The sequence below is a fragment of the Rhincodon typus genome, chromosome 31 (assembly GCF_021869965.1).
Source record: "Rhincodon typus isolate 14 chromosome 31, sRhiTyp1.1, whole genome shotgun sequence".
Lineage (NCBI taxonomy): Eukaryota > Metazoa > Chordata > Chondrichthyes > Orectolobiformes > Rhincodontidae > Rhincodon > Rhincodon typus.
This window is the reverse complement of record NC_063362.1, coordinates 19,771,704-19,784,655: the sequence shown is the minus strand read 5'-3', so window position 1 is coordinate 19,784,655 and position 12,952 is coordinate 19,771,704. Positions and strand designations below refer to the sequence as shown.

The following is a 12,952-nucleotide window of genomic DNA, read 5'->3' as shown; positions in this document are numbered from 1 at the left end:
GTAACTTGTTGGGTGAGGGAGAGGAGGCTTGAACAGAGTTGGGCATACTGGCTGGAGAGTGAAGACTTTGAAATCCTCCTGAGGAATTTGGCCCATTCAAAGTGAGTGGGGTGGAAGGGGTGATTTTTCTCATGCTGTGGAATGAGTGAATATGCAGCTATGCAACCATAGTACAGGCAAGTGGGGGATTTCAACAGAACCCTATTTGTCAGATTGTAAGTATCCTTGTCCAAGAACCTTCCCCCCACCACTCGTTGTTCCTTTCCAATACTGTTTACAATTTAACCCAAACTGTAACTTGTTATGCTACATTTACTCACTGGCTGTCCTTTTATGATGTGTGACACACTCCTGGTCTGTCAAACTCAATGCAGCTTTTACATAATGCCTCTCGTATAACTTCAGTGTAACTGAGTTAAAATGCTTCAGCAGTGCGGGAATGTCTGTGAACATGAGGCCCATTGTAGTTGGGTTTTTTCTTCAGTTATTTTGGCTGGGACATTATTTCTTGAAGAGAGCTGTGACCTGGCAGTCTTAAGTAGGGCTAACTCCAAGTGACTCCAACAATTTACTGCTGCTGACCATCCGCTAAGTCAGCCCTCAACTGCGGTCACAAATCTGAAACCATTGAAGGAAGAGTGGAAATTGGATTTTCTTTTACACAGACGGTCGTTCAGTTGGGATACCATTCCTCTGGAAGCAAATTCCCTGGGAAGCTTCAAAAATGTAACCAGTACATGAAGAGGTAAAATGTGGGTTACGGGACAAAGAAACTGGAGGATGTGAGTAAATTGGACCTCCTTTTTTTTTGTTGCAGAGCCAGCCTGGACACAATTTGATCACTGAAATTTGCAGAGATTTACAGCAAGAATTTTTTTGAAGATTATGGACGTATTGCATGTTTTAAACAAAAAAAAAATCAGATTCTCCTTCTTCACTAAGTGAATGTGCATCTACTCCTGCCTTCCCATCCCCACCCCATGGGCCTGTGTGCAATCGCTTGCACTGATCTCCGTCCGTTCTCTCCATCTATGTCTGCCCTCTGTTAGCACCTCTGTCTCTTTCCCTCGGCTTTCCTATTCCACTGTTTGCTTTTGTTTATCCTCCTCTTTGCCTACTTTCTCTTGTGCTCCACTCATTGTAAGTTTTGCTCTTTCTGTATCCCTCACCACCTCTATCCCATATCTTCGTTCTTGTTCCTTCCTCATAATGTCATACAGCATGGAAACAGACGCTTGTAAAGGTTATGGTGAGAGTGTGGGTAATTGGAACTGAAGCCGTGAAAAGATCAGCCATGACCTTATTGGATGGAGGAACAGGCTCGAAGGGCCAGGTGGCCTACTGCTCCTGGTTCTTATGTTCTTTGGTCCAACTCGTCTATGCCAACCAAGTTTCCCAAATTGAACTAGTCCCATTTGCCCCATATCTCCCTAAACCTTCTCCCTATCCATGTACCTGTCCAGATGCTTTTTAAATGTTCTGAGGAAGAGTTGCCCTCTATATCAGTCCCATTCATGTACCTATCCTGGTGCTTTTTAAATATTGTAATTATACCCGCCTGCACCATCTCTTCTGACAGCTCATTCCATACACAAACCACCCTCTTCATGAAAAAGTTATCTCTTGGGTCCTCTTTAAATCTTTCCCTTCTCACCTTAACCTATGCCCTCTAGGTTTGGACCCCCCCACCTTGTGTGTTTACCCTAATAAATGTCCCTCATGATTTCATAAACCTCTAAAAGGTCATCCCTCAGTCTCCAATGCTCCAGGGAAAATAACCCCAGCCTATTCAGCCTCTTCTTTTAGCTCAAACTCGCCAACCCTGGGAACATCCTTGTAAATCTTTTCTGAACCCTTTCAAGTTTCACAGCATTCTTCCTATTGCAGAGTGACCAGAATTGAACACTGTATTCCAAAAGTGGCCTCACCAATGTCCTGGGCAGCTACAATGTGACCTCCTAACTCCTATACTCCATACTCTGTCCAATAAAGACAAGCGTACCAAATGCCTCTTCACTATCCTATCTACCTGTGACTCCACTTTCAGGGAACTATGAACCTGGACTCCAAGGTCTCTTTGTTCAGCAACACTCCCCAGGACCTTACCATTAAGTGTATAAGTCCTGCACTGATTTACCTTTTCAAAATACAGTACATCTAAATTAAACTTCATCTGCCACTCCTCAGCCCATTGGCCCATCTGATTAAGGTCCTGTTGTACCTGGAGGTAATCTTCACTGTCCACTACACCTCCAATTTTCAGGATTATATTCGCTGGAATTCAGAAGAATGAGGGGGATCTCATAGAAACCTACAAAATTCTATTGGGATTAGATAGGGTAGATGCAGGAAGGATGTTCTTGACGGTGAGGGAGTCCAGAAGTCACAGTGTAAGGATAATGAGTAAACCATTTAGCCTTGAGATGAGAAATTTCCTCACCCAGACAGTGACAAGCCTGTAGAATTCACTACCACAGAAAGCAGTTAAGGCTAAGATATGTGAGTTCAAGAAGGAGTTTGGGGCCAAAGGGATCAAAGGATACAGTGGGAAAGCAGGAACAGATATTATGAGTTAGATGATCAGCCACAATCATAGTGAATGGTGGAGCAGACCCGAAGGGCCACACAGCCTATTCCAACCCATACTTCAACTAGAAGCACAGGTAGAAAATACAGAAAACAAGCTTAATGTTTACCCAGAACATGATACTTTTCTGTTGCCTTGATTGCTGCCTGCCAAATCATAAAAGAATCAGAATGGTTAGGGCACAGGAGATCTTTCAGCCATTGTGTCTGAGCTAACTCCTACCAAGAGTAACTTGGTTAGTCCCACTTCCCATGCACAACCCAGTGTAGAAAGGCCTTTGTTTGGCTGCCCTGGGAAAGGGAGAAGGTGAGATTCATTTGATTGTCCCAAGAATGGGTTGCTACTCTGGGTTTGCTTTTACTTAATTTATGTCAGACCCTTATTCATCTTTTACACCCTTGTCTCCAACATGGGGCATGGATGTTTTAGACTTGTCAATGCTGAGGTGAAAATCATTTCAGAGCAGTGAATGCATTTACAGATTAGAAAAGCAACTCAAAAATACCTTACCTTGAACGTGAGGGAATTTGGGAGCTGATGTCAATTTATGGAGAGTCTCTGTTGGCAAACACTTGCTGCCATAGTTTGTGGAAGGCTGAGTTTTCTCTTTATTTGTTCATGGGATGAAGGTATCATAGGCGGGGCCCTTGAACTGAGTGGCCTGCTGGGCCATTTCAGAGGGTACCGAGGAGTCAACCACATTAGTGTGGAACTGGAGTCATAAGTAGGCCAGACAATGTCCGATTTCTTTCCAAAAAGGGTACTAGAAAATCAATCTTTTTTAACAGCAATCAGGTCATCATTTGACTAGCTTTGATTTAATTTTCACCATCTGTTGGGGTGGGATTATGAACCCTTGTGTCTAGGGGTTGAGTCTAGGATGCAGGATTACTAATCCAGTGCCATTACCACTAGACCACTACTTCCTCTGGAGCTGATGCAGCTAATCCAGTGCTGGATATCCCCGTAAATAGTGGCTGCCATGCTATGCAAAGTGCTAAATATATTCGACTCTCACTTTCAGCATATATAAGAGGAGTATTTGGCTGACAGGTGATACAGCTTTACAGCATAGAAAGAGGCCCTTTGGCCCATCATGTCTATGCTGGTTATCAAACATCCATCTGTTCTAAATGCATTTTCCAGCATCTGGCCCATAGCCTTGTATGGCATGAGAGATAGTAGGAACTACAGATGCTGGAGAATCTGAGATAACAAGGTGCAGAGCTGGATGAACACAGCAGGACAAGCAGCTTCAGAGGAGCAGGAAAGCTGACATTTCGGGCCTAGACCCTTCTTCAGAAATGGGGGAGGGGAAGGCGGTTCTGAAATAAATAGGGAGAGAGGGGGAGGCGGATAGAAGATAGATAGAGGAGAAAATAGGTGGAGAGGAGACAGACAGGTCAAAGAGGTGGGGATGGAGCCAGTAAAGGTGAGTGTAGGTGGGGAGTTAAGAAGGAGATAGGTCAGTCCAGGGAGGATGGACAGGTCAAGGGGACGGGATGAGGTTAGTAGGTAGGAGATGGGGGTGTGGCTTGAGGTGGGAGGAGGGGATAGGTGGGAGGAAGGACAGGTTAGGGAGGCGGGGATGAGCTGGGCTGGTTTTGGGATGCGGTAGGGGGAGGGGAGATTTTGAAGCTTGTGAAGTCCACATTGATACCATTGGGCTGCAGGGTTCCCAAGCAAAATAAGAGTTGCTGTTCCTGCAACCTTCGGGTGGCATCGTTGTGGCACTGCAGGAGGCCCAGGATGGACATGTCATCTGAGGAATAGGAGGGGGAGTTGAAATAGTTCGCGACTGGGAGGTGCAGTTGTTTAGTGCGAACCGAGCGTAGGTGTTCTGCAAAGCGATCCCCAAGCCTCCTTGTATGGCATGGTGTTTGAAATAGTCATTGAAATAGTTCTTAAATGTCTTGAGGATTTCTACCTCTGCCACCCTTTCAGGCATTGAGCTCCAGACATCCACAACCATGCAGGTAAAAAATATTTTCCTCAGGTACCCTCCAAACCTGCTCCTTACCTTAAAACACTGCTCCCTGGTTAGTGACTCTCCATTAAGGGGAATGATTTCTTCCCAACTATCCTGCCTATGCCCCTCAATACTTTGTATACTTCAGACATCCTTCAACCTTCTCCGCTCTAATGAAAACAACTTGGCCTATCTAGTAGGTTAAAAGAAAAGAACTGTGGATGCTGTAGATTGGAAACAAAAACAGAAATTGCTGGAGAAACTCGGCAGGTCTGTCCACATCTGTGCAGAGAAATCAGAGTCAGCATTTTGACTCTGGTGACTCCTAATCAGAACTATCTAGTGGGTTGAGAGGGAAGTTTTTTGACAATGTTTAGGGACTGAGTTTCTTGTCAAATGAGATTGAAGAGATCAACAGACGCCTGCCTAGCAAGTGCAGAGTGAGCAATGACACTGACAAACATTGTAAACCAATATATATCTGTTGGGGTCAGCTTAGTTTGGAGGTGACTGGGGTTAAAGAGTTTTCACTCCAGATGTTACAGCTGCTGCTGTGTGACTGGGAATTGCTGCTAGAGTGAATGAGTGAAAGTTGATGTGAAACTGGAAGCAAGGGGGAGCGAGCACATAGTGTAGATCTGGGAGCTGCCGCCAGAGGGAGTGTGTGTGTGTGTGTTTGAGAGGGAGCAGGCGGTGTAGATCCAGGAGGTGCCGCCAGGGGGAGTGTGTGCACATGATGTAGATCCGGGAGGTGCCGCCAGGGGGAAGCGGCCGAGCCGGGCGCCCGGACGGGTTTTGCTGCTGCACCAGGCCGGGCCCGTGGCCGCCATATTAGCACCGCCGTCGCTTCACCGCGGTCCCGGGATTCGGTTCATTTTCTCGGGTTAAGGAGTGGCGGCGAAATTCCGCTGGGGTGGCGATCCACGGTGTAGCTGCTCGGCCAGGATCCCGTTCGGAAGGCGCTGGAACTGGATTTCATGTCGAGGTAAATGCCGAGGGCCTGCGGGGGATGAGGGGAGGGGGTAAGGCCCGAAGTGGCCCGGTACCGGGCCTAACCACCACCACGACCACCACCACCCCCCCCGGCCGGCTCTAACCCGTCTCCACTGGCTCCATCCTCTCCGGCTGTCACTGAGAGTACGGGAGTGTGATCTCTGAAGGAATCGTTATGACACCCGGAACTCCCAATGGATGTAAAAAAACAAATTAAATCTCACCCCCATCCATGATCCTTACCCGCTGTCACTGCTCGTTGAGAACCAGCTCTATCCTTTACCACTCCGTGAAAAAAGCGGCTTTCTGAAACCTGACCTGCCAGCTCCCATCCTTAGGAGGAAACAGTCTCTTAAATTGCTGGACGTATTCAGCAGGTTGTGCAGCATTTGTGGAGAGAAAACCGCTCACTTCTTAAGAGTCGAAACGTCCTCTCTCCACAGATGCTGCCAGACCGGCTGAGTTTCTCCAGCTTTTCCTGTGTTTGACTGAAGGATAGTTTATGTGGGTACCATTGTTGGAGAAGGGTGATAAAGGAGAAAACTAAAGGTCAGTGAGTCTACCATCAATGGTAGCGGAACTGTTGGGGGGGGGGTGACTCCCAGGGACGTAATTTCTATTTGGAGAGGCAAGGGTTAATCAAGGATTGTCAGCATAGCTTTGTCAGGGAGTGATCATGTCTGACAGGTTTGATCCAGTTTTTGAGGAGATAACGAGATGTGTGGATGAAGGTAGTGCAGTGGATGTGGCTAACGTGGATTTCCGTAAGGCTTTTGACTAGATCTCATATGGGAGACTGATCAAGAGAGTAAAGCCCATGGAATCCAGGGCAAATTGGATCAAAAATTGGCTTAATGGTTGCAGGTCCTTTAGGGAAGGAAACTGCTATCCTTACCTGGTCTGGCTGGCATGTGACTCCAGACCCACAGCAATGTGGTCGACCCTTAACTGCACTCTGGGGGGGCAATTAGAGATGGGAAATAAATGCTGCTGGCCAATAACGCCCTCATCCCGTTAATGAATTAAAAAAGGTGATGGTTGGAGGTTGTTTTCATGATTAGAAGCCTTGCATCTAACAATGTACAGCAGGGTTTGGTTCTGGGTCCCTTGTCATTTGTAGTGTACCTTAATATTCTAGAAGCAAGTGTAAGAAGTTTGATCAGTAAGGTCACAGAACATACAAAATTTGGAGATGTGGTAAATGTCAACAAGGAAAACCTTAGTTAACTACAGGACGATTTGGCTGGGCTGGTCAGTTGGACGCAACAACTGCAAGTCGAATTTCATCCAAAACAATGTGAGTTGATGCAGTTCGGAAGGACTAATGACAAGGGAGTACACAATGATTCTTAGGATGCTAAGAAATACAGAGGTTCAGAGGGATCTTGCTGTGCATGTCCACACTTCCTTGAAGGCAGTATGATAGATGGATAGCATGATGAAGAACTTGCCTTTGTTAGTCAAAGTATTGAATACAAGAGCAAAGAGGTTGATTTGGAGGTGGTTAAAATATTAGTTAGGCCACAACTAGAATGTTGTGTGCAGTTCTGGTTATTGCACTAGAGAGGTGCAGAGGAGATATATCAGCATTTTGCTTGAACAGGTGCGTTTAACCTATGAAGACTAGATAGGTCACTCCTCAGAATACAACCCCAAGCCTGACTATGGTATGCAAAATTGAGGGTCATAAATAGTAAGAAACCTTTCCCCTTGGAGGCATCCATAACCCATGTGGCGTAGATTTAAGATAAGGGGCAGGAGATTCAGAGAGGATTTAAGGAAGAATCTTTTTCATCCAACAGATGCTGGGTATCTGGAGCTCACTGCCTGAAAGAATGGTAGAGACGGAACCGCTACACATTTAAGAAGTATTTGGATGATCATTTGAAGTGCCATAGCATACAAGGCTATGGTCCAAGGACTGAGAAATGGATTAGAGTAGATAAGTGCTTGTTAACTGGTGTGATATGGTAGGTGAAAGGGGCTCTTGGTGGTGTATGACCCTATGCCTCTAATGTAGGACATGAGGCAGCTAATTTGTGCACAACAAGGTCGCATGAAAAGCAGTAGCAAGATCATTTATTTTTGTGATATTTGTTGTGATAGATATTGGCCAGGATGTTGGAGATATTTCTCCTGCTCTTCAAAATGACATCATGGGATCATTAATGTCCATTGTGAGGAGAAGACCATGTCTCAGTGTTTTAACAGCTAAGAGAAACATGGCTTCTCCCACAGTGCAGCATTTCCTTAATGCTACACTGAATATCAGCCTGGAACTCAGTGCTTGAATCCTGTGAAGGGGACTTGAACCCACAATCTTCTTTCTCAATGGCGATTGTACTGCGATCTAAATCATTGCTGGTAAATACCCAAGAGTTTCTCACAAAGACCCATAATCAAGATTTTTACACAAACTTAAGGCGCTAGAATCTAAGTATATCCTGGATGTAGGTAAGGTTTTGGCTAAGATGTGAACTGACAGGTACTTGTCAAGGGAATGATACTAGGCTGGAGTACTGGATCCTGTGATTTGTTGCTGGGGCTTCTATTCTTTCTGGTGTATAATGTTGATTTGGAAATTGTATTTTGGACCAATTTGTAGTTATCAAACTTGGGTGTTGATGAGAAGGACTGGGCAAGCAACAGAATCAGATGCATTCTGCAGAAAATGATGCAGGGGAAAGAGCTGCAGATCTTAAGGGAAAACCTTGTTGAACATCAGTGTAATGCGTTATGGTGGTAATGAGGGGCAAGTGCCGCCTTGGGTTGTGTATAAAGAAGGAGCAAGCACAAGCCCAGGAGCTGGAAACGTACAAATCGCTGATTCTGCTCCATCTTGTGTACTGGACACCTCTGGGCTGTATGATACAGATTTGAAGGAGGGGCAACTAAGTTCATTAATGTGTTGCCCAAGTTATAAGAAGAGCCATGTGCCTCATTCATTGAAGAGAAATGGCTTGGGGTTGATCTCAAGATATTTTGTGTCTTGAAGGGAATAAACAAATCTGTAAGCATTGCTCAAGGTAACTTTCGATTTTTTTTTTTTGCAGAGCATGGCTTGTTTGAGCTTGCCTATTGCAGTTCTGACATACCTGCTGCCTCTGGTTATCAGAGTAAACAATCAGCCTTGTTTGCCTAGGCAGCCCTGTCTTCACCATTATTGTTGTAAATAGTCAAGTGAAATACCTCCAGTGTCGCTATTCTTCATTTGTGCATTTATCTCGTGTTTACATGTTCATTCTACTCTCTAATAAGGCAATTGTGTTACAGTGATGTGAAAGGAAAATTATTTCCCTCAAATAAGCAATCTTGCAAATACTTTTCAAATTTCTTCGCTTAGACCTGACTGAATTTTTACATCGACACATGGTTCACATTTTATGATTTAGGCTAGGACGGATTCAGTACCAATCAGATTGTTGAGAACCATTCACTACTAGCCTGTTCAGATAGGCTGCTCAGAATTGCTGATAAGATTTTAGCATACTGAAACATGAAAAATTCTTTGGAAAACATGCTTTTCTCGTACCCAGCACCTCCTTATGCACATCATAGCCCTACATACGACAAGACAGTTGTCACCATGAAGTTTTGGCTGGCATTGTATAGCTTGTGTTTGGCCTTTAGACATCTCACTGACTGAAAATAGTTGTATTCTGCCTCTTTATACAACCAGTATCCCTGCCGCTGTCAGACCACAAAAGACGCTGCAAATGTATATAGACAGGGTGTTAAGTGAACAGGCAGATGGTGTATTAATGTGAGTTATTCACATTGGTCGTAGACTAGAAAAGCAGAAGTTCCTTTGAAGCAATGAAGCTGTAAATATTGATGTTCAGAGGGATTTTGGTATACTCCTGCAAATAATGTAAAGTTAGCAACAGCCGCAGCAAGCAGTTAGAGAAATAACATGCTGTCCTTTATTGCAAGGGGATTAGAGCATGAGAATAAGGAAGCCTTGCTACAATTGTATAGGGCTTTGGTGAGATCACACCTGGAATATTGTGTGCAGTTTTGGTCTGTACTTTTGAGGAAGGATATACCCACACTACAGCAGAGGCTCATGAGATTCATCTCTAGCATGAGAGTATTGTACCAAATTGAGAGGCTGAGTAAACTGGGTCAATGTTATTTGGATGAAAAGCAAAACATTTCATTGCAAGGTTCAAGATTCTGATGAGACTTGACAGAGTAGACACTTGACTGGAGAATGAAGAGCGTTGGGATCAATACTTTAGATAAAGAGGCAAATATTTAGGATTGAGGTATGGAGAAATTTCTTTGCTCAAAACATTGTGAATCTTCTGCCTCTAATAATTGTGGGTGCTCCAAAATAAAAACCAAAAGTGCTGGAGAAATTCAATAGGTCCGGCAATATCTGTGGCAAGAGAAACCACGTTAATGTTTCTTCTTTGAAACTCTGAAGTTCTGAAGGTTATTAGAAGAAAAATCATATTAGACTCAAAATATTAGCTGTTTCTTTCTCCACAGATGCCTGACCTGGTTTTTTCTTACACTTAGTGCAAATGGAGATGTGAAATAAAAACATAATTTTCATTTCTTTAAGCATTGTGGTTCGTGGTGTGTTTCAAAAGATTTACGGGTATGATAGTTAGTTTTTTGAAATCGACGGATGGGGCAGCAGGAGAGTGGAGTTGAGGCAGCAGGTCAGTCGTAGTTGTATTGAGTGGTGGAGGAGGCTCAAGAGACTGAATTATCTACTGCTGTTACTTCTGTTCTCTTCCATCCTTATCGAATTGTTACACTTTTAAATGTTTGTGTATCTGAATCTCTTGGTCTTTTAGTCATTTACTGTGTATTAATAACCTGCCAAATTACAGTACTTCTCACTGTCTGCATTAAGTTTCATCCATAAGGGGAGGTGGTGGCCTAGTGGTATTATCACTAGACTATTAATCCAGAGACTCAGGTAATGCTCTGAGGACCGGGATTCAAATCTTACCATGGCAGATGCGGAATGTGAATTCAATAAAAATCTGGGATTAAAGGTCTAATGTCAGGGGGGATAAATTCTGGTTCATTAATGTCCTTCAGGGAATGGAGTTTGCTGTTGTTACTTGGTCTGGCCTACATGTGACTCCAGACCCACAGCAATGTGGTTGACTCTTAACCACCTTCTTGGAAATTAGAGACAATCAATAAATGCAGTCCTAGCCAGCAATGCCCACATGCCCTGAATGAAACTTTTTAAAATGTGTTTAGTTTACTAATCAGCTATTAATTGCTCAGTCTTCTCAGTGGTTAACCTGTTTTTGTATCATTTGCAAATACTGGGATATTCAGATTCCTACACTGAGATCCGAGGATCCTTGAAAGAAGAGTGGTATTCCTATTGAACCTCCAGGAACACCACTGTTCAAACTGCCCCTGTCTGGGAAGTTAACCATACTAACCATACTGTGCATTTTCTTTATGAGCGCACAATTTTTAAAAACATCAGATCTGTCAAACAAGGCTCTTTGTTTCCAAATCTGTACTGTTGTCTTTAACATTTATCAAGAGAGACATAGTTTAATTATTTGTATTTTGAAACCTAGAAACTTACCCATTACTGATCTGTAGATTTCTTTTTCTCTTTATTCTTTCATGGGATGCGGACATTGCCCATCCCTAACTGCCCTTGAGTGCCTTGCTTTGATTTGAGAGGGCATTTAAGAGTCAGCCACATTGCTGTGAATCCACAGTCACATGTGGGCCAGTCCGGGCATGGACGGCAGATTTCCTTCCCTAAAGGACCTTAGAGAGCCATGTGGTTTACATATAAATGTAGAAAATAGAAGTAGGAGTAGGTCATTCAATCTTTGAGCCTGCACCACCGATCAAAATGATCATGACAGATCATCCAACTCAGTACCCTCTTCCTGCTTTCTCCCCATATAGGTATTTCTGTTATAAATACGTGTTTCATTAACACAATTGCTGAATAGTGGACGCTGTTTGGATATCGCAAATTTTCTACTGTACAGTATAGTGCTTTTCTATAGCGAATTCCCCATAATGCAATTTTCTGTGGTGATTTTCTATAGCATGAGGTCACGAGAATGCAACTATCATGTTATAGGAGAAATACCTGTACTCTTTGATCCTTTTATCCCTAAGAAGTATATCTAACAAGAAAGCATGTGACTTCAGTCAAGTGTCTGGCAAGACACTGTGGTATTCATAGATGGAATGTTTGTACTGCTGAGTATACAAACAGGCCAGAAGCCATGGTTTAATGAGAATCAATGGTTTCATGGTCAAAATTACTGATGACGAACTTGATGTTCCGGGTATTTTTATTGAATTTAGTTTCCACTGGCTGCCATGCTGGAATTTGAACCATTGCCCCGGGCATTAGTCTGAGCAACTGGATTACCAGTTGAGTGACATTATCACTACACCAAAGTACCCCTGCACTTAAACTGTTTATCCGTTTTTGATGAAGGTCAATCTATCCAGATCTGTGGCAACACATCCATATTGAGTAATGTTTGAGTTTTTGATCTGTTTCTGACTGCCCTCAGTATTCTAAGATCCAAGTGATCTGGGTGAGAATTGCTTCCTCTTTGTTTGGATTCTTTTTAGTAATACTTTATCTATATTTACCTTCATTGATTATTCTAATACCTTCTCTTGGCCCTTTTAATTCCCATTCTCACATTGCTAGGAAACTAAAGTACTCAGTTAGTATTGTCACCCAATTCTTTGTGCTTAATAAAATGCTTTTTTGACTATATTGTTTTACTTGGTGTTCTCCCAAAATTGCCATTTTGTTGCTCAGTCCCACCTATTTTCATATTTCCTTTTCACCTTTCTAATCATTTTTTGCATTCCTTTTGTGTTTTCAGTACTCTAGATTTTCTTTTGCTAGATCCAGGTTTGACCATGTACATGTTTTTAATTCAATTCAAATTTCCTCATCAGAGGAGCTCCAGCTTCTGTTGCAACAACCTTTCAAACTGGGGGCGATTCCCAGAAGTAAGGTTCCCACTCTTCGTACAGAGTTTTAGTTGTTAACTTTCCAGTTTATCTGGGGTTTATACCGTGTTGAAATGTTCCTTTACCCCATTTTGTAATATGTGCTGGCTGCTGTTTCCAAATGATGTTGACCCTTGTGTTCCTAACTGACTCCAAATTATTTCCTAAACTGTTGGGGTTAAAACTCAACTGATCTTGAAAGCAGGGATAACAAGGTGTACAGATGGATGAACACAGCAGGCCGAGCAGGAAAGCTGACGTTGCGGGTCTAGACCCTTCTTCAGAAATGGGGGAGGGGAAGGGGGTTCTGAAATAAATAGGGAGGGAGGGGGAGGTGGATAGAAGATGGATAAAGGAGAAGATAGGTGGAGAGGAGACAGACAGATCAAAGAGGCGGGGGTGGAGCCAGTAAAGGTGAG

General features: G+C 43.5%; 1 protein-coding gene across 3 annotated transcripts in view; it reads left to right on the top strand.

The window, feature by feature from the left end:
* The first annotated feature begins 5,257 nt into the window (after window positions 1-5,257).
* The window catches only part of ube2j2 (ubiquitin-conjugating enzyme E2, J2 (UBC6 homolog, yeast)), a 30,762-nt gene continuing 23,067 nt past the window's right edge, over window positions 5,258-12,952 (top strand). Inside the window, exon 1 of one of the 3 annotated variants that reach the window (XM_020514448.2) lies at window positions 5,258-5,541. Coding sequence is in view for 1 of the 3 variants with exons in the window: in XM_048615098.1 (XP_048471055.1) it covers window positions 7,517-7,519 (3 nt within the window). In the remaining 2 variants the exon portion in view is untranslated. Of the gene's footprint in view, window positions 5,542-7,351; window positions 7,520-12,952 lie in introns of those variants that run through there. The other 2 variants (XM_020514447.2, XM_048615098.1) reach the window with 2 other exon arrangements.